Here is a 19,717-nt window from a genome sequence, read left to right on the forward strand (position 1 = left end):
CATATAATATTTAGGAGGAATATATTGTTTGAATATTATTTATGGTCAGAGGAAAGAGTTTATTAATCTATTCATTGCATAGTTCATGCATAGTATTCATGTGAACTTAAATGTTATCCTAAAAGACTATACAGTGGAGAATCAAAAATTTTAAGTATATTTAAAATGTAAGCAATAGGTCCAAATACTGTTGCCTTATCTTTATATATGATTTTCTTTTGATAAGGAAAAAGAGGGGGAAATACCCATTTATTTCCCTTACATATAATTTTGAAATAAAGCATACATTGCATAATCTAGATATATACAAAATTCATGGCTTGAAGTTGTCTTCCATTGACCCTGCAGAAATTAGAGTATTTACTAAGATTTTATTTCCATGATTTATGAAAACCCGTTTTTATAGTCATTTAGGTGTTCTCTGTGTTTTTTTTTTTAATCCTAGATCTTGTATGCTAATTTGTTTTAGAAACAACCACTATTTAATTTGGGAACTGTTGTTTATGTGAACTCATTTTATGAGTAATATATGTTTTATGTTCTTAATTTTTCTGTTATTAAATTTGGTGTTAGGATTTACCTTAAAATGTTGAAAGTGATAGAATTTGAAGCCATTTTAATTAAAGCTATATGGTTAAGTATTTTGTATCTATTAATTTAAATCTGTAAATAGATTTTTATATAATTACGATTATGTAATATAACTGATCTTGTATACTGTTTTTCCATGAACCTTTATGCTTTTTTAAATTTTAAAAATAATTTTATTGTTATAGATTTATGTTGCACATGTACAGGTTTATTACATGGATGTAATATTGTGTAGTGGTGGGGTTTGGGCTTCTAGTGTACCTGTCACCTGAATAGTGAACATTGTATCCAATAGATAAATTTTCAGCCCTCATAATCTCCTCTCCCCCTACCTTTTTGAAGTCCCCAATGTCTATTATTCATGAATCATAATACTTTTCATGGCTTCATAATAGGTTATTAAGTGAATACAGTGGGTAGGTGGTTAACATTATTTCACGTTACACTTCAGCTTAACACCCACTAAATAGTGGTAATTTTTCTTGTTTTGTTTTTTGGTTTTTGTCAATGGTATTTTTTGACTGAAATAATTTTCTGTTTATATTTTATAGTGGATGATGTTGGAGAGAAATTAGAGCATATGGGGAATACACCATTAAAAATTGGCAGTGATGGTTCACAAGAAGATGCTAAAGAGGATGGGTTTGGTTCTGAAGTAATAAAAGTGTATATATTTAAAGCGGAGGCCGAAGATGATGTTGAAATAGGTACAAACACTAATTTTAATTTATTCCTCCAATAGGAGTTATAATTTATTATATTTTCTGGGGACTAGTCTAAAAATGTTCTCAAAGCATGGGGTTTTTTTTAATACGTTTTCTTTGAGAATAATCTACTTTTAAAAATTGTATATGAATATAAAGCAGGAATGCAGAATATGTCATTCTTTGATTCTTTCAAGCATGAGTAGAATACTGCAGCAGAAAATATCAAAACAAATGATTGGAGAGGATTTGGTTTAGATTAAGAAACTATAATGAGTTTTTACGAGCATGGATTCTAGAGGCAGGCTGCTTGAGTTTTAAATAGGTCCTGTCACTTAGCTGAGTGACCTTTGATAAGTTACTTAACCGCCTTCTGTCTATTTCCTCATCCATAAAATTCTCATAATAATAACAGCTGCCTATAGGGCTGTTGTGAAGGTTAAAGGGGTAAATATGTATAAAAAACTTATATACTGCTTGGCATATAAGCTTGATGTAAGGATTAACAATTGTCATTTCTCAGTGATAGCTGAAAATTTAAAGTATAATTTATATGAAAATGTTCTTGGCACTTTGAAATTTATTTTGGAATTTATTTTTTTTTTCTAAAGGGAACTATTTCTGTATATTCTCCTTATTGATTTAGGTGATTATTCCATGATACTTCTCTATTTTAATATGTGTTTTAATTTTTAAGGTGGAACAGAAATTGTCACAGAGAGTGAGTACACCAGTGGACATTCAGTAGCTGGAGTGCTTGACCAGAGCCGAATGCAGCGGGAGAAGATGGTTTACATGGCAGTTAAAGATTCTTCTCAAGAAGAAGATGATATCAGTAAGAAAATAAGGGCACTGTAGTGACTTATCAGTAGCCATCATGCATTATTTTAAAAAAATCTCAGAGATGCAAGCACTGTATAGGAACAAAGTTCAATAAAATAAGCCTGACCCCTTGACCCTTTGCTGTAAATAATTTAAAAGTGAAGGGTCCTTTTGACCATTCATTTGTACATGTATTGTTCAAATAACCAAACATTAAATAATATATCTTAGTATACTATACTAGAAATACAGAGATGAGCAACATACAGCTCCTGACATCAGTGAAGCTCAAAAATATGTAATTACTGAGTACCTACTTTCTGTGTGTTACTGAATATGTTGCAAGATATTATCTCGTTTAATTCTTACAACTCATATCTGAGGTAGGTGGTATTTTTCCTGTCTTATGGAAGGAAAAAAAAAGATTCAGGGAAAATAATTTATCCAAGATCATTCCAGTATTAAGTGTGAAGGGCAGGATTTTAATGGTTATCTAACTCCACTGCCAATGTTCTTTCCACATGGCAGTGGGCACTGTTGGCTTCTCTCTGGATTTAGCAATTGAAGGGCTGATGGTTTGTTCTGTCACTAAGGGGTTATCTTATGTAAGTATTCTTCCAAGCCAAGCTGTCAGGAGTTTGATTTCCTATGCTGTTGATGGTCTCTAAGCAGTTGCTGCTTAAGGTTTTGTGGGGCTAAGTACCACAGGACGATCAAACCTCCTCAGGTTTCCTTTCCTGCCATACGGCAGGTTTCCTTATGAAGTCATTTTGCTCTCTGCCTACTTTCTCCTCACCTCAGTATAGGAATGCAGCCCTTTCGTAAGGCTATTCCTGTCTTCTTACTATGCTGAGAAAAACACAATGTTGCCTTGCCCTAGAAGGGTAAGAGCCTCCATTTCACTGCATTAACTTGACAATATTGGGCTTTACCTGTGCTGCACTCTGATACCTACTCCAAGTTTCCTTCCCTAGAAGTTGTAGGGTGCTGAATTCCACCCCCAAACAGCTGAAAATATAAAAACAAATGAGTGGAGAAGATTCTGATGGATAGGAAAAGAGTTTAATCAAATAATTTCTATTTGGTCTCTAAATTCTTTATTTTTTTATTCATTGGTAAGGAAAGGGGCACAGTAGGAAATGGGAGATTGAAGTTTAAGTTAACTTATGCCAGAATTCTATGGGAATGTGGGAAACTTAGACCAGTGTCTCTTTTTGGTTAATAGAGAGAAGACAAACTTGGGAGACGAGGGATACTTTTTTCCCATGTTTTTCCCCACATTTCTTCTGTAGTCATCCAGGATCCCAGTATGTGAATCAAAGGAAAAGCAAAAATTCAAGACAATTTTCTATTTAACAAGTTAAATGTAAACAGATTATTTTATATAAAGTATATTGTGGCTCTCTAGGTTTAAATATTTTTTTTTCTTACCACAATATTGTTTTGTTAAATGAAGCTCATTTAATGCTTTCCCTCCTCAGTAGAATCTCTTAAAGTCTGGCCTATTGAAGAGTGTCCACATATTCTTGATCACTAACATTATATACATATATAATTTTTATTTTTATTTTTATTTTTTTTCAATTAGTATTTTTGATGGTTTTTATTATATGTATAGTACTGCATTTCATTTATAATACAGTATATGAGATAGTATGGACCACTTTCTAGTATTATTTCTATGAGAAATATTTTCTGAGTCCCCAAAGACTGTCAGCCAAATAAATGTATAATGCCTGATAGAATGTAAGATCATTCAGTGTATTTCAAGCGCACATGTTTTTATAAAATTTTTAAAAGCCATTTCTATAGAACTTGGTTCTAAGAGGAGAATAAGAATTTTGGTAAATGATTGTCTCCTAGTGGCACTAGCCTCCAAAAGTGCCTAATAAAAATTGAAATTAAATTTATAAATTTTTAAATTAACCAAACTGAAATTTGAAAGTTGAAAGATTTACATTGTTTGGAATTTTTACCCACTTATTAAATATTTGGGGTTATAAACAAGCAATTATTTCTAAAATTTAGGTTGCGCTGAAATAGCAGATGAAGTTTACATGGAAGTCATTGTAGGGGAAGAGGAAGGAACTTCTCTCCCTGAGATTCAGCTTGAGGACTCTGATGTTAATAAAACAGTTGTCCCTGTTGTCTGGGCTGCGGCATATGGTAGGATACTGGCATTTTTTCACCTGATAAGTACATAATATGTATTTACTCAGCCTTTAGGCCATTAAATAAGCTGTGTGAATGCCACCATGAATTGGCTAATATAATAAAATGTTTTACACTGTGGACTGATTCATCTCTAGTTACTTTAGATGATTTTTCTACCACATACCTTGTACTATTTAAAATGAACCTTGCTTAATGCATTATGTTTTTCAGTATGATCTATTTTAAATCCTACCTGTATAAGTGAGTGCCATAAAAAATTTTATTTTTCTAAAATAGGAATATCCTTTGAAAATCGATCCTTCCTCTTTTGGAAAAACTTATTTCATTTATTAACTCTACAGATGATAAGGTTTTGGGGTTTTGAAAAAGAAACAGAAACCCAGGTATGCTCTTTTAGAAAGCATATAATGAAAGGTAAATTTATCAACTTATTTTTTCCCTTTCAGTCTTATTTTATTTCATTCCTATGTAACGTACAAGATGGTCCAGGTATACTCTTTACTTTGAAAAATTTTGATGTTCAAATGCATTAATTTATCTAAACTTGGTTCTTCCAAAGGTTCATTCATTCAACAGTCATTTATTGAGCATCTTCAAAGTTGGGGGTACACTGCAGAAATATCTACCCAGTTTTCATTTAAAAAGTAAAATTGTTCTAGATGTTAACAATTCCAAGGATGCTGAACAGCAGCCCTTATTTTCAGTTTGTGACATTATCTAACCTATAGGAGTGGAAGAACACAACAATTTTTTTAACCCAAGGAATGGTGGGCAAAGTAAGATTTTGTAGATTAAGATGTGATCCACTAGTAGTCATTATAATTAGCACATCGGTTTGTAATTGGTCTTTTTTTTTTTTTTTTTTTTTTTTTTTTTTTTAGGAGATGAAAGAAGAGTTTCCCGAAGGTATGAAGATTGTCAAGCATCAGGTGAGAGAGCATTGTATATGAGATGTGAGTTAAAGGTCTGGCTTTATATACTGCTTGGTAAGTAACAAGTTTGTGTCTACAGACACATTTGTTGGACTCTTACTTGCTTAGTCATACCTAATCTAGTTAGTTAGATAGGAGTTTGCCTCTTTGAGGAATTAATTTATATGTGGACATAATGTGTGTTAATCTGTAAATGCAGTTCCATTTAGATTTCCCTCAAACTTTAAGCATCAGGCAGTTTATCAAATGGACCATAACAGGTTGCTATGGAAAAAATGAAATAGAAATTATTTGGACAGAAAAGTAAAAATTATTCATGATATCAACCCCTTGTTAATGTTCTTTTTGGGGCAGAACTGTTTTCTTAATTTCTATGGCAACCGGTGCATTTATATATAACTGTTATATAAAACCCATGTGTCAGCTTAATTTTTTTTAGTTTTAATACACTCTATATGGTGTTATTCTCTAGTTGATCTTCTTGTTAAGTTTTCTTAAGCAAGGAGATATTTTCTTATGATAACGTGTCATTGTTCTGTTTCTACCCTTGGGAAGTATTTGACTCTCTAAACTTAAGTGTTGATTTTGAGAAATTGACGAGAAGTATAGATCACAGCATATAAGTTAACCTGACAGTTTTGTAGGTCTACATTTTTTAGCTAAATTGCGTAAAACCACAACGGATTTTTGATAACTAGGATTTTATTAAGTACTTTTTAATGTATGCACTGATCACACTGAAATTGCAATAAATTGCCTACCATATGTTAACCCGTAAAATCAATCTTAATATGTAGTACTCTTTATATCGAGTACACTATTCTGAAGCATATCTACAAGAGATCTGTTTTGTTTTTTATGCGTTACACTTAGTCACCATAACTATAATGGTTCACTAATATGTCTACATTTCTTTTTCAATTAATTTCATCAGCCTTCATTGGTAAAAAAAAAATTGGTCTGATGCCAAGATTTTGTTTCTAATTCAGTTTCTTTTCTTTCTTTTTTTTTCTTTTTCTTTTTTTTTTCAAGAGACAGGGTCTTGCTCTGTTACCCAGACTGGTGTGCAGTAGCACAGTCATAGCTCACTGCAACCTTGGACTCCTGGGCTCAAGCAATCCTCCCATCTCAGGCTCCTGAGTAGCTGGGACTACAGGTGCATGCCACCATGCCTGGCCAGTTTGTTTTTTGTAGAGACAGGATCTTATTATGTTGCCTAGGGCGGACTGAAACTCCTGACCTCAAGCAATCCTCCTGCCTCAGCCTCCCAAAGTGCTGGGATTACAGGTGTGGGCCATCATGCCCACCCCAAATCCAGTTTCTTATATTACATTCATCTTATCAGTTTATTCCTGATAAAATTGAGATATTTTAAATTTAATTGATGATCAAATTGAGATATTTTAAAGTTAATTTCCTATTCATGATAACCTATTCAAAATATTTACACATACATGTCTTTACTTGTGAGTGAGAGAGAACAAGAGTGAGAGAGAGAAAGAGAATCATAAGATGGATATCTTTGTGAAGTTTACTACCACAGTGGTAACTTGGTGTCATGTCATCTGTAGTAACTCATCCAACAGAACCAAAAAAGTATAAATGTATGTGATTTAATGATGTTTCAATTTTTTTTTCCAGGAAATACTTTGGACTCAGCATTAGAAAGCAGAAGTAGTACAGCAGCACAGTACCTTCAAATTTGTGACGGCATTAATACAAATAAAGTACTTAAACAAAAAGCCAAGAAGAGGAGAAGGGGAGAAACCAGGCAGTGGCAAACAGGTAAATACTTTGCTTTATGAATATTATAATTATTTGAGATGTGGAAGTATTTTTTTGTCACCAAAGAAAAATATCTGTGGTTTACACAGCAGTTCTACTCTCCATGTACCTGTTTGTGTATACTATAGATATTTGTTTTTTTTTTTCACATTGTGTGACTGGTACTTAATAAAACTGTGCTTGTTTGCTGTTTATTCCAAAGATACTTTTACAGAGAATTTTCAGGTTGGTTTAACAATAAAGGGTACCTGTTTTTGGTATTCAAAGTATATATGATATTGCATTTTGGCATGTGAGTGTTTCATAGTAGAGTGCTTCTCATTACTTTTTAGTGAGCTACTTTGCCATTAATTGCTTTTATTATGTATTTTTTATATTACAGGATTTTATTCAACTAGTATAGTTTTCACATAGTGAATGCCAACTAGTTTTGGCACCTTTGTTATAAAATCCTTTAAAACAGTCTGACCAAATGTCACAACTTTCTCTTTTCTTTATCTAGCTGTTATAATAGGTCCTGATGGACAGCCCCTCACAGTGTACCCTTGCCATATTTGCACAAAAAAGTTTAAATCCAGGGGATTCTTAAAAAGACACATGAAGAATCATCCTGATCATTTAATGAGAAAAAAATATCAGTGTACAGATTGTGACTTTACAACTAACAAGAAAGTGAGTTTCCATAACCACTTAGAAAGCCATAAGCTTATAAACAAAGTCGACAAAACCCATGAATTTACAGAATACACACGAAGATACAGAGAGGCTAGTCCACTGAGTTCCAATAAACTTATTTTAAGAGACAAGGAGCCGAAGATGCACAAGTGCAAATACTGTGACTATGAAACTGCAGAACAAGGACTGTTAAACAGGCATTTGTTGGCCGTTCACAGCAAGAATTTTCCTCATGTTTGTGTTGAGTGTGGGAAGGGTTTTCGACATCCTTCTGAACTCAAGAAACATATGAGAACCCATACTGGTGAGAAGCCATATCAGTGTCAGTATTGTATTTTCAGGTGTGCAGATCAATCAAATCTGAAAACTCACATTAAGTCTAAACATGGTAACAATTTGCCATATAAATGTGAGCATTGTCCCCAAGCATTTGGTGATGAGAGGGAGCTTCAACGCCATCTGGATTTGTTTCAAGGACATAAGACACACCAGTGTCCTCATTGTGACCATAAGAGCACCAATTCAAGTGACCTTAAGCGGCACATCATATCTGTCCATACTAAGGATTTTCCTCACAAATGTGAGGTCTGTGATAAAGGTTTTCATCGTCCTTCTGAGCTCAAAAAGCATAGTGATATCCATAAGGGTAGGAAGATTCATCAGTGTAGGCACTGTGACTTTAAAACATCCGATCCATTTATTCTTAGTGGCCATATCCTTTCAGTTCATACTAAAGATCAGCCATTGAAATGTAAAAGGTGCAAGAGAGGATTCAGACAACAAAATGAGCTCAAAAAACATATGAAGACCCATACTGGAAGGAAGATTTACCAATGTGAGTATTGTGAATACAGCACTACAGATGCATCTGGCTTTAAACGACATGTGATATCAATACATACAAAAGACTATCCACACAGGTGTGAATTCTGCAAGAAGGGATTCCGAAGACCATCAGAAAAAAATCAGCATATTATGAGGCACCACAAAGAGGCTCTTATGTAATATGATCAATATAAAGAAAGAAGCTATTTAGGAGATATGATATGCTACTTGGGAGAAAACTCTCACTAACTGTCTCACCGGGTTTCAAAGCTTGATACTAAACCATGACTTTACATTCTTTGTATTAAAGATCTTAAAATATTTGAATTCACGGAGGATCCCATAGCCCTTTGAAAATTACTTAAAGAATTTAAGAAGCACTATAGAACGGTCACAGAAAAACTTCTTAAGTATCTGTGTAATAGTATTATATGCATATTTAAACTACAGAGAGGAAAAGCAAAGACAAATACTTCATTTGGCTGATTATGTTAGATAACAAATGTTTCTGAAAAGAGAATACATAATTGAGTTTAGCGATGCTTTGCTATAGCAAGCAAACCCACTTTTATGCAATTTTAGAAATGGGGCGGGGAAACAAAATGTGGTCATTCATCAGTCACTTGGTCATTGAGCCTTTTATATTGTACCTGGAAATTAAATTCCAGAAATGACAAAAGTTTTGTGTATTCATTAGAAGAAAACTAACTGGAAAACAGGTTAGATTAATTCAGTACTATTAAAAAAGAATTCAGAGCTGTTAATATTTTATCACAGGATAGGATACTTAAAATATAGCATTCTGTGCTGAGGTCTAAGGTGAAGTCTATAAAGATTAAAGTTCCCTTTTTTCTGATGTTCAAGTTGATTGTTGTTCAGTATGGCATATATGACAAAAGTATATTTGAGTCAAATGTGGCTTTCTAAAATGGATGCAACATTAGCGTTGCAAACAAAATCAGCACTATATTTCTTAATGATCTAAAGATTAAATTGAGAGAACACAGTTTTCTTAAATATTATAATGTCTAGAGTTTTTTTAGGACAGTCTTAGCAAGTATGATTGTTCTAGTCTTACTTGCTCTAATGTTTAAAGGTGCAATTTTATGCCATTATTGAAATTGATTTTTAAAATCTATATACCATATTATTAACATGCATTTTCAATATGAGGCATTGTTTATGCAGTATTTAATAGAGCAATCTGCTGCCAATAGAGTTTGGAGGTGGATATTTAGTTTACAGTGTATAAACTTAAAATATGCATCCCTTTAACAACGCTTTGTGTTAGCATGCTGCAAATCAAAATGGCACTTAATATTAAAAGCTGGTTTAGGGAAATTTTATGAAAATCCTGTTCATAAATGTAATGCATATGATATGTACTTTTAAGTTTTAGTTGCTTCATGTTTACATTCAGCTGTTCAACATAATTAAAATGTAATTTTACTTCATGCTATATTGTGGCTTTGTGTTTCAAATAATGTTCACCTTTCTGTTTTTGCACCAGATAAGAATCAGTTCCTTGAGAATAAATTTTTTATCTTTCTTAACTTCAGAATATTAAATTTGGAATATCTACTAAAATGGTGTGTTATGTGGCTGTAAATGATGTACACGCTGTAAAATAAGATCGCTACTGTTATGTGGGATTATTATTTCTAAATGTTACTCATTGAAATGAGCATACAATAAAAAGCATTTATTGCACTTCATGGTTTTATGAGTTTATTTAAAGTTGCAATATTTTTTATTAAAAGACTTTTCACTTCAGAGTTACTTAGGCAGATTGGTCCTTTCTTTAATGTCTTGTTGAATTTTGTTCATTAACAACAACATGAACTAGGAATTTAAACAGTTATGATAACTATGTAATGCATATTTCTTAAGAATATATGTTATTTGCTAAAATCATAATGAAATACTATAAATAAAAGTGTCCATTTTAAGATCTTAGATTTCATATTAGAGAGAAAACTAAAAGTTCTTAACTTGCTTAAATGACACAATCCTGAGCAGTGAATACATCTAATTATGTTTCCAATATACATTCAAAAGGAAAAGTATTGTTGTGTGTATTTGGCAAAGATTTCTGCAAATGAGCATAAAAATAACTTTCTATGTTCAAACCAGTGAGCATTTCATAGAATTCTATATATATGGCACTGTTAGTTAAGACTCTTTGTCAGTTGAATTATTAATTATTAATTAATCACTAGCAGAAAAGGAAAATATCAGCCTCACATGTTAGACCAGTGCTTCTTAAATTTAAAGTCTGTAGAGCTCACCTAGGGGACTTGCTGAAATGCATATTCTGATTCAATAGATTTGTGGTGGGGCCTACAATTCTGCATTCCTATTAAGTTCCCATGTGTTGCTACCATATGAGTAATAAGGTGGTAGACAAAAGCACCTGCTGTAATTCTGCCACATGTTAATTACTTTGCTTAAACAGATAGTTGTGGGTGAGTGGACAGAGGGAATTCTTACTGAGGACATGACATTAGAGCTGAGATATGAGTGGCAAGAAGGAGCCAGCCATATGAAGATCTTGTGGAAGAGCAAGGCAGAGAAACCTGCAGATGCAAACAACCTGAGATGCAACAAGCTTTGGCTGGACAATGGTTAGCAAGGGGGAGTGATAAGAGACGGTTGCAGTGATCCGAGATCGCGCCATCGCACTCCAGCCTGGGTGACAAGAGTGAAACTCCGTTTCAAAAAAAAAAAAAAAAGAGAGATGAGACCTATGAGAAGTTTGAAACGGGAAGTCCTTGGGAAAAGTTAAGGAAAACAGTACTGTTATGTTTTAAAAATCACTCTGGAGGCTCTAAGAAATGTAGAGGAGCTGAACGATGCAGCCATGTTAAGTGGTTATTCTAGTTGTCATGGTTACAGTGGAGCTGGAGAAAAGTATATGGATTTTCTTCTACTTGTATATTGGGCTTAGAAAATGCCAGCCCAGGTAGAGCAGACATGAATTTAGCCCATGTTACAAACAAAATATTGTCTTTAAAATACAGATTTTCCTGGCATAAGGCTTTCCTACATACCAGGACAGATTCCACCTAGAATGTAGGTCTATAAGTCAAAGTACCTTCACAAGACAAAGAAAAAATTGGGAATTACTGAAAAAGGATTTTTCCAGAACAGTTCAGGGTCATATGTGTAGATGGATTTATCCAATTGTCACTTTTAAATTGCTTATGCCATGATGGAGAAGATAGTATTTGGGAACTCTTACACAGATAGGGCTCTTAAGTTCAACTGCTCATGTCTCTTACATGACAACCACAAGTTTAGTTTGAACCTTGAACTTCCCTTAAAGATATATATCCCTTTAATTGCAGAAAACCATGTACAAAAATAGAAAAATATAATGAACCTCTACATAGCCATCACCCAGCTTCAACAATTACTACTTTATGGCCAATCTTGTTTCATTTGTATTCTTCCTCACTTATCCCTTCATCCACTTACACCTGATTAGCTTATTTTGATGCTTCCCTCCCCCACTGGTTTAATTTGTAGCAAATCCCAGACATGTTTGCAACAATTTTTGAAGGATATAGCACAACTCTTGACATGCCTACTTCCAAGGGGGAAATGACTCGTCCTCTATGAAGGCAGAGGAACAAAATAATCATCTCATTTAACTCTTTCAACTTCCCCTTGTGAGAACCAAGAAAAAGCTGACTAGGCTTGGAATTCTGTACAGTACAATTTTTTTGAACTAATAAGGCTTTAGAGAAGCTGCAGGACTAGATTAGAACCTTAGAATATAATTGGTTTGAGACCATTCCCAATCTCCCAACTTTGTTCAGCTCCACCCTGTCTTTCCAAAAGAATTATAACTTGTAAATTTGGAACTGATTGAGAAAGATCTCTCAGAGTCTTGGATCCTGGATAAGAACTGGATATTGTTATGAGGGGTCTTTAGATTCCTAAAGATCCTGCAGAAGAAATTGGCCAATTTGTAACTTCAAGGGTATAGCACTAGATGTCCCAAACTAAAAATGTGTCGCTTGCCTGTTTCAGTTATGTCTTTCTCTTTGAGCATTACTCCAAAGGGAACTCTCCTCCATTTTAAAATCTGGACCAATTGACAATATTGACACTATCTCATTTAACCTATAATGTAAGTCCTAGTCACTCCCATCTGATTCCAAAACCCTCTTATCCTAGATTCCAGCACCATTCACCCATCATGACATGGCTGGCTCATCAGACCCTTTCAGGGAACTAGAACAAAAAGTCTATATTTTCTCCCATTTAAAGAATTCATCTGTCTTATTGGATCTTGGCACATATGAATTATAAGTATTCAACACTGTTAGCAAACAAACTACAGAATCAAAGCATTACATTGGAAGCACTGTTCCTTAACATAAAGGATCTCTGGAACATATACTTCAATTTGAAAAAGAATTTTTTTAATGTGGTAGGATGGGAAACCAAACATAAAGGCTATGAACTTAACAACATCTCATTGTCTGTGTCAGGCCAGTCTAAGATTACCAAGACTGCCTATCTAATTTTCTCATAAAACAATTCTGAGGTATGTCTTCTTCAGGACTAAATATTGTTAAATGTTTTATTAAGAAAGATGCACTTGTTTATTACTTCCTTTATTTAAATGTTTTCTATATACTATTTCATATGTCCTAAGTTGTGAATGAAATACTTTGTATTTTTTTAACTGGACAAAAAGTACTATGGAAATCCAGTCAATTTAGTTTTGGCATGTGGTGGGGAAGATGTACCTCATAAGGAAACCTTTTCACAACATATTATTTACTTTCAAAAGAATCATTTTCAAAAGAAACATGTCATCTTTGTAGATTGCAATATGGGAAAGGTGTGATGATGGCTTTTTGTTAAGGTGATCTAAATTGGGTAGTGAGATGGAAAGTTTTTTAAAGCTTTATTTTGTTCCTTTTGTACTGTCTATGTTAAGAAGAGTAAGGCAGCAAAAGCACCATTACAAGGATGGGAAGAATGCTTTATGGAACAAATGAGTTATGGAACTTAGAAATCTAAGTTTGAAAGCAAAGAAATTCTAATTTAAAGAAGAAACTTGCTTCAACTGGAGGTTGAACTATGTTAAAGTAGTCCACATAAGGAAGTTTTCTGCTTTTGTTTGGTTTTTAATGAGAGTGATGCTTGTTAGCTCCAACATAAACATTCACATGATGATAATTTCCTGACAAAAATATACAGCTAAGCTAAAAATCCTTCTGCATATTTCCTACTTGGACTTTAACACAAACCATGTAAATACTTCACATATTTTATTTAGACACATAAACAGATTACTTTGCATGTCATTGCGCAGTCTCCATTTTATGTGACAAATCTAAAGTGAAAACATACTGGAATAGAAATTAGATAAATAGGCACTCCTCACCTGACAACTTTGAAGTTTTCAGAGATAAGCAGTGTGAAACTTATGAGAGGGAAATATATCACTACTACCTCTATTGATCTTAATCACAAATTGGAAAAGAAATATATATATTTAAATATTTAAATATATTTAAATATATATATTTATATCATCACATTTTGTATTACAATTTAAAAAATTGTTAAGTATGATAAGGACGTTGTTATGACCCCAATTCACTATCCATGGATCAAGTGAACCAATAAAGTGCTGACTTCTTACTTTTTAAAATCTTTGTGGATATATAATAGGTGTACATATTTATGAGGTACATGAGATATTTTGATTCAGGCATGCAATGTGAAATAATCACATCATGGAGAATTGGGTATCCATCCACTCAAGTATTTATTTGCGTTACAAACAATCCAATTATACTCTTAGTTATTTGTACAATTAAGCTATTATTGACTATACTCACCCGGTTGTGCTATCAAATACTAGGTCTTATTCATACTTTCTAACTACATAGTTTTTGTACACATTAAGCATCCCCAGTTCCCCTCACACACCCCTTTTCCCAGCCACTGGTAACCATCCTTCTACTCTCTATATCCATGAGTTCAATTGTTCTGACTTTTAGATCCCGCAAATAATTGAGAACATGCAATGTTTGTTTCTGGCTTATGTCACTTAATATAGTGACCTCTAGTTCCATCCATGACTCCCTAACTGCCCCCGAATTTTTGACACTATTATTTTTAAGTATTTTGGAAAACTCACACCTGTTCTCATTTTTAAACCTTAATAATAACAGTTTCCTACTAAGCTAATAAAACTTCCCCTTATATTATTTGTAATGTGTGCATAGCATAGTACACTTTTGTTACAGTTATATATATGAATAGTTAGCAGAGGAGAAACTCCTCTGTTGTTCCTACACCAAGGGAAAAAATGTAAGGACTGTATAGCTCATGAAGAATATTAACATTTTTCTATCACAAAATATTGATAAAATTGGAATTGTATCAATTCATGTTATGGAGCTTAACATTTTAGCCAAAATATTAAGATAATATAAATAAGGCTTTTAGCTTCATATCAAGACCTATTTGAACACTTCTAGAAAAGAACATTAAAAGTTTTTTCCTCATTTATGGTTTGATTTAGTGTAGTGCCTCAACTGTTCTTAATGGTGTCTTAGTATAATGCATAATTATTAGAATATAATTGTAAGGCATTACAGAATTTTATGTGGATACTTGCAAAGATATTTCAGTGCAAAACTTCAAATTATATACCCAAATATGTTTGTTGCCTTAATCTATACTTGGACAAAGGCAACATTTTAATTTTTCCTAAGTCTTAACTTTAGCCAGATGGGTTGAAATTTAAAATTTTCATCCTCATCTTGCATTGAAAAAATACTTGTGTTCACTTATGTTCACTTTGTAAGGTCATTAAAGCCCAATTGCTAAATCAACTTCTAAGTATACTAAATACTCTGCTACAAAATATTTCTCCCAAGTAGGATAAATCTATCAAGTATTTATTGTTGCTATTTTTATTCCCTAAGTCTTTATATCTATGTAATATTTCAATGATATGTTTGCATACCACTATGAAAAAACTTACCTTCCTTCCACCTACTACTACCATATTGTGTTATATGTTTTTTAAGAAGTAGGTAGGCTCATTTGGGGAAGGTATGCTTTGAAAGAACAGATTTGCCAAGGGACTAATATGTACTTAGAACCAGAATAGCATACTGTATAATTTAGTGGACTTAGTTATTTCAAAAGATATTATTCCACTTCCCTGCTAAATGAAATTAATCATCACCTTTGACTTAGCTATATCTTCAAGAGGTGAAAATAGCGTGTAATAAAGCATATCTTTTAGCCATCAGGCCTAGTGTGAAAAGCAAATACAGACTGCATATATTATATACTAGCTGTTATTTTTTACTTCAATTGTGTTTTATCTCTTTTGTTAAAAAATCATGATTTCATCTTGTAACTGAACTGCACATATAATATCAGAGAAAATCTTCTAATGGCATAACTTGTAAAATCTCTACCCCAACAAATTAGTTCGATATCTAGGAGGTACCCTATCTGAAACATAATGAGTTATGTTCTACAGTGTCTGCAATCAAACTTTAAACAATCAGGTCCCTCTTTCAGTTACTATGTTGTTATACTGAATACATGAGTGTTATGGAAAAGATTTAGGTCTCATAAATGGCTGAAGAAATTATCATCTACAGAACTAATTCATTCCATTAGATTTCTTGGGTAGCAGCATGGTTCCAAATTCTGATTGGCCTTTAGTGATGGAAAAATAACAAAGTACTAATGCAGAGACACACACACACAAAAATCGCCTTTGAATTGTAATACTTTAAAGTGGATCCATTCATGGCTAGAAAAGAAGAAAAAAGGTTATCTTACAACCGGTTCATAATTAAAGTCATTGTTACTGTATGCAAAGTTATGGAAAATTATTTAAATTGGTTTGTATAAAACCAAAGGACATGTATTGCACTTCTGTGGCACTCTTATATATATATATATTCAATGAAACAATGATTTGTCTTTCTTACTTTAGTCATGGTATGTTTCAAATGACTTTAAGCAAGAGTGAAGGACAATTAAGTAGATTTCCTTCTTAGTAATATTTAGAGTTTAAATATGTCCAATCATCTCTTAATAAATATGGATTTTCATCTGTGAATGCATTTAAATATATTCTGACCTTGCTATCAGTATCTATAGATTCTTCAAATATCAATTTTGATTTTTACTGCTGCACATTTTTAATGCAGAGAATAGTGGCTACTATTCTGTAGAAACTTTATTTGGCAGGTCTTCATATTGCCACCTCTGGGATACATGTGGTTAGGGTTAGTAGCAGCAATTGCTTCTCAGTTCTAACTTTGGGCATCAAATTATCTTTGAGTGGCCAATTTTAAATTCTATGGGTTGATAATTAGTAGTAAGTAATTTTCAGCTAACTAATGACCTAAAAAAAACAACATTTCAGAGTTTAAATGCAGTTATTTTTACTTTGGGATTACTAAACATTGGTTGTTTTCATTGATGATAACAACCATACTTAAAAGATTGATGGCTGTATTGTAGTTAAAGAAGAGCTTCAGTGCTAAAGAAACTTTTTGAATTTTTTTTGTTGACTCAAATATTTGAGCTTGTTCAACCAAAAGATGTTTCTAAAAGTTATTTAACAGATGTTTAGATGTTTAATTTTATTAACTATACATCTGAAGCGTAATTTTTAAATATTTTTCAAAAGGTTCTGCAGAATACTGGATTGATATTTGTATATTTGTCTATTGCTCACCACGGTACACTTAAGCATTTTAAGGCTTTTATTGAAGTATAATAAACATGTAGAAAAAAATGGAAATATTATATAAGTATTCAAATAAATGAATTTTCCCAAACTGAACACGCATATGCAACCATCTCCCAGACAAAGAAACAGAACATTATTAAGACCCTGAATCTCTCCTTATGCTTCCTTTTAATCAGTATCCACCCCACAAGGATAACCATTTCTTTATTTAATAGCCATAGATTTAGTTTTGCCTACTTTTATACCTCAGTAGTTTGACAGGTAGATAATTTTATCATAAGAAGTCAAAGGCTGTCATTTTCACAATGTTTTAAGTCAGATATGTATGATTTGAGAACTAGGATCCTCAAACATTTCTCTGTTCATTTCACCGGAAGGATATCACACATTCCTATGATCCCTACCAGTGGCTTACTATTAGAATCTCTTGCACCAGTATAGGAGTATATAATTAGGAAAAAAACCCAAGAGCATTCTGTTAGCAGAGTTTTTCAACCTCAACACTATTTATTAGGGGCTGGATAATTCTTTGTTATGGGAGACTGTCCTGCACATCGTAGTATGTTCAGAAGCATCCTAGTTCTCTAACCACTAGATGCCAATAATACCCACCCCTCTGGTTGTGAAAACCAAAAATGTCTCTAGACATTGCTAAATGTCCCGTAAGGTACAAAATTGCTGCTGTAGACAGCAACTATGCTAGGGAATATATAGTTGGTCCTTGGTATTCATGGGTTCCCCACCAATGATGGGTTGAAAATATTCAGGAAAAAAATCATTTCTGTACTGAACATGTACAGACTTTTTTTTTTACTGTTATTACCTCCTAAACAAGACAGTATAACACGTACTTAGAATTTACATTGAATTAGGTATTGTAAGCCAGAAATGACTTAAAGTATACAGTAAGATATGCATAGGTTATATGCAAATATTATGCCGATAAGGGACTTGAGCATCTACAGATTTTGATATCTATAGGGGATCCTGGAACCAATCTCTCATGGATATTGAGTGACAACTATATATCACCTGTTTGATGATCATTACTTTAAAAGTTAATAGAGCAATATGTAAAAGTTTTAGGGAAGTAGCTCTCAGTCCCTTATAAGAAGGTTTCAATAATCAGTCCCCTTAGCAATGGATTGGACCACTTAGAAAGATGCCAAGGTCCATGTCACCTGGCCATCTTGGAGGATGTTGTAGAAGGTAGAGTAAATATTGGAGTATATGATGTTTAAAGTACTCTTCAGCAACCTCACTATAACTGGGATTTAAAGCTGGAGGATGTTACAATCTAGTGAGGAAGCTAGAAACATCTCTTCTTTCTAAATCCTAATATATAATATATATATGTAAAATCCACAGGAATAAGTACCACATGCAAGATTGCAAGACAAATTCTATTGAAACATGCCTCTTCTCCGTTTTCCAGTTGCCTTCATAATTGTCTATGATACTTGCTACCTGCTTTAGAAAAAGGGAAACTGTTTTGGAAAATTTGAATGGAACCCATTCAATAACTACTGAGCTAGGCAAGAAAATAAATAAAATTATCATATCACTAATGTTAATCTTCTCCTTTTGAAGGGCAAAAATTATATTTATATTATAGCTTAAATAATCAATTATATTGCCACATGTATGAATCTTTCCAAAATTTCTTAATTCCCACTATATATCAATAATGGAAACAGAAAATCTCAAAAGAAAAAATACTCAAAGTTTTTAGTTCATTTGATATTTTACCTCAGTTTTAAAAGGCTGTACATATATAGTCAAAATAGGGCTAAAAATGCCCAAGTGAACTTACACAAGTGTATTTGTCTTCTGTTTTCTCAATCACAATAGTCTGTGTTTCACTACCTGGTGGTATATATTCGTAGTCATCATACAGGAGGCCTAGGATTGGATATTGTGTCCTGTACCTGTAGACAAGAAAAGAGTTAATTTACAGGCTGCATGAGAAAATAACTTTCATTCCTTTTTAGTCACTCCTAGTTTGATTGCCCTAATTAAGCCAATTCGGCTCTGAATGACTTTTTAACCGTTACTGAAAAAACAAAAAAATAAAAAACCCTATTTCAATGGACAAAGATGTACAACTATTATTTTCAAGAAAATAAAATAGAGGGACTTCTGTTTCTGGCCATGATGGACCACTGGCAGCACAGGACAGTGACCCCAGAAAAGGGAAGCAAATGATATGGGCCCTACAAGTGCCTAGCTCACGGCCTGGAGAGATTTTCTTGGTCACGGGATAAGGAAAAGGAAGCTAAACAGATCCCAGCAGTCTCACCAAGATGAGGTCATAAAGTTTAGAGTAAATATAGGCAAAGGCACCCAGAGTTTTTGGGGCAGAGTATCAGACAGAAGAGAGCTACATAGATAGAGAGAGGTCAGGACAGCTGTAGAGGTTTTCCCAAGAGACTTTGGGTGAGTACTGATCA

General features: G+C 33.2%; 2 protein-coding genes across 14 annotated transcripts in view; one reads left to right on the plus strand and one right to left on the minus strand.

The window, feature by feature from the left end:
• The window catches only part of ZNF711 (zinc finger protein 711), a 29,127-nt gene extending 18,908 nt beyond the window's left edge, over positions 1-10,219 (plus strand). For 6 of the 11 annotated variants that reach the window (XM_054470649.2, XM_054470646.2, XM_054470647.2 and 3 more), the window contains 6 exons: positions 1,143-1,298; positions 1,993-2,130; positions 4,146-4,283; positions 5,174-5,221; positions 6,866-7,009; positions 7,512-10,219. In XM_054470649.2, the coding sequence (XP_054326624.1) occupies positions 1,143-1,298; positions 1,993-2,130; positions 4,146-4,283; positions 5,174-5,221; positions 6,866-7,009; positions 7,512-8,689 (1,802 nt within the window). In that variant the 3' untranslated portion in view covers positions 8,690-10,219. The remainder of the gene's footprint in view (positions 1-1,142; positions 1,299-1,992; positions 2,131-4,145; positions 4,284-5,173; positions 5,222-6,865; positions 7,010-7,511) is intronic. The other 5 variants (XM_054470656.2, XM_054470652.2, XM_054470653.2 and 2 more) reach the window with 1 other exon arrangement.
• A 3,895-nt stretch (positions 10,220-14,114) lies between these two features.
• Positions 14,115-19,717, minus strand: part of POF1B (POF1B actin binding protein) — a 436,069-nt gene continuing 430,466 nt past the window's right edge. For 2 of the 3 annotated variants that reach the window (XM_063660750.1, XM_054470658.1), the window contains exon 16: positions 19,057-19,195. In XM_063660750.1, coding sequence (XP_063516820.1) covers positions 19,057-19,195 — 139 coding nt within the window. Of the gene's footprint in view, positions 16,317-19,056; positions 19,196-19,717 lie in introns of those variants that run through there. The other variant, XM_054470659.2, reaches the window with a different exon arrangement.

This window comes from Pongo pygmaeus, chromosome X (genome assembly GCF_028885625.2).
Source record: "Pongo pygmaeus isolate AG05252 chromosome X, NHGRI_mPonPyg2-v2.0_pri, whole genome shotgun sequence".
Lineage (NCBI taxonomy): Eukaryota > Metazoa > Chordata > Mammalia > Primates > Hominidae > Pongo > Pongo pygmaeus.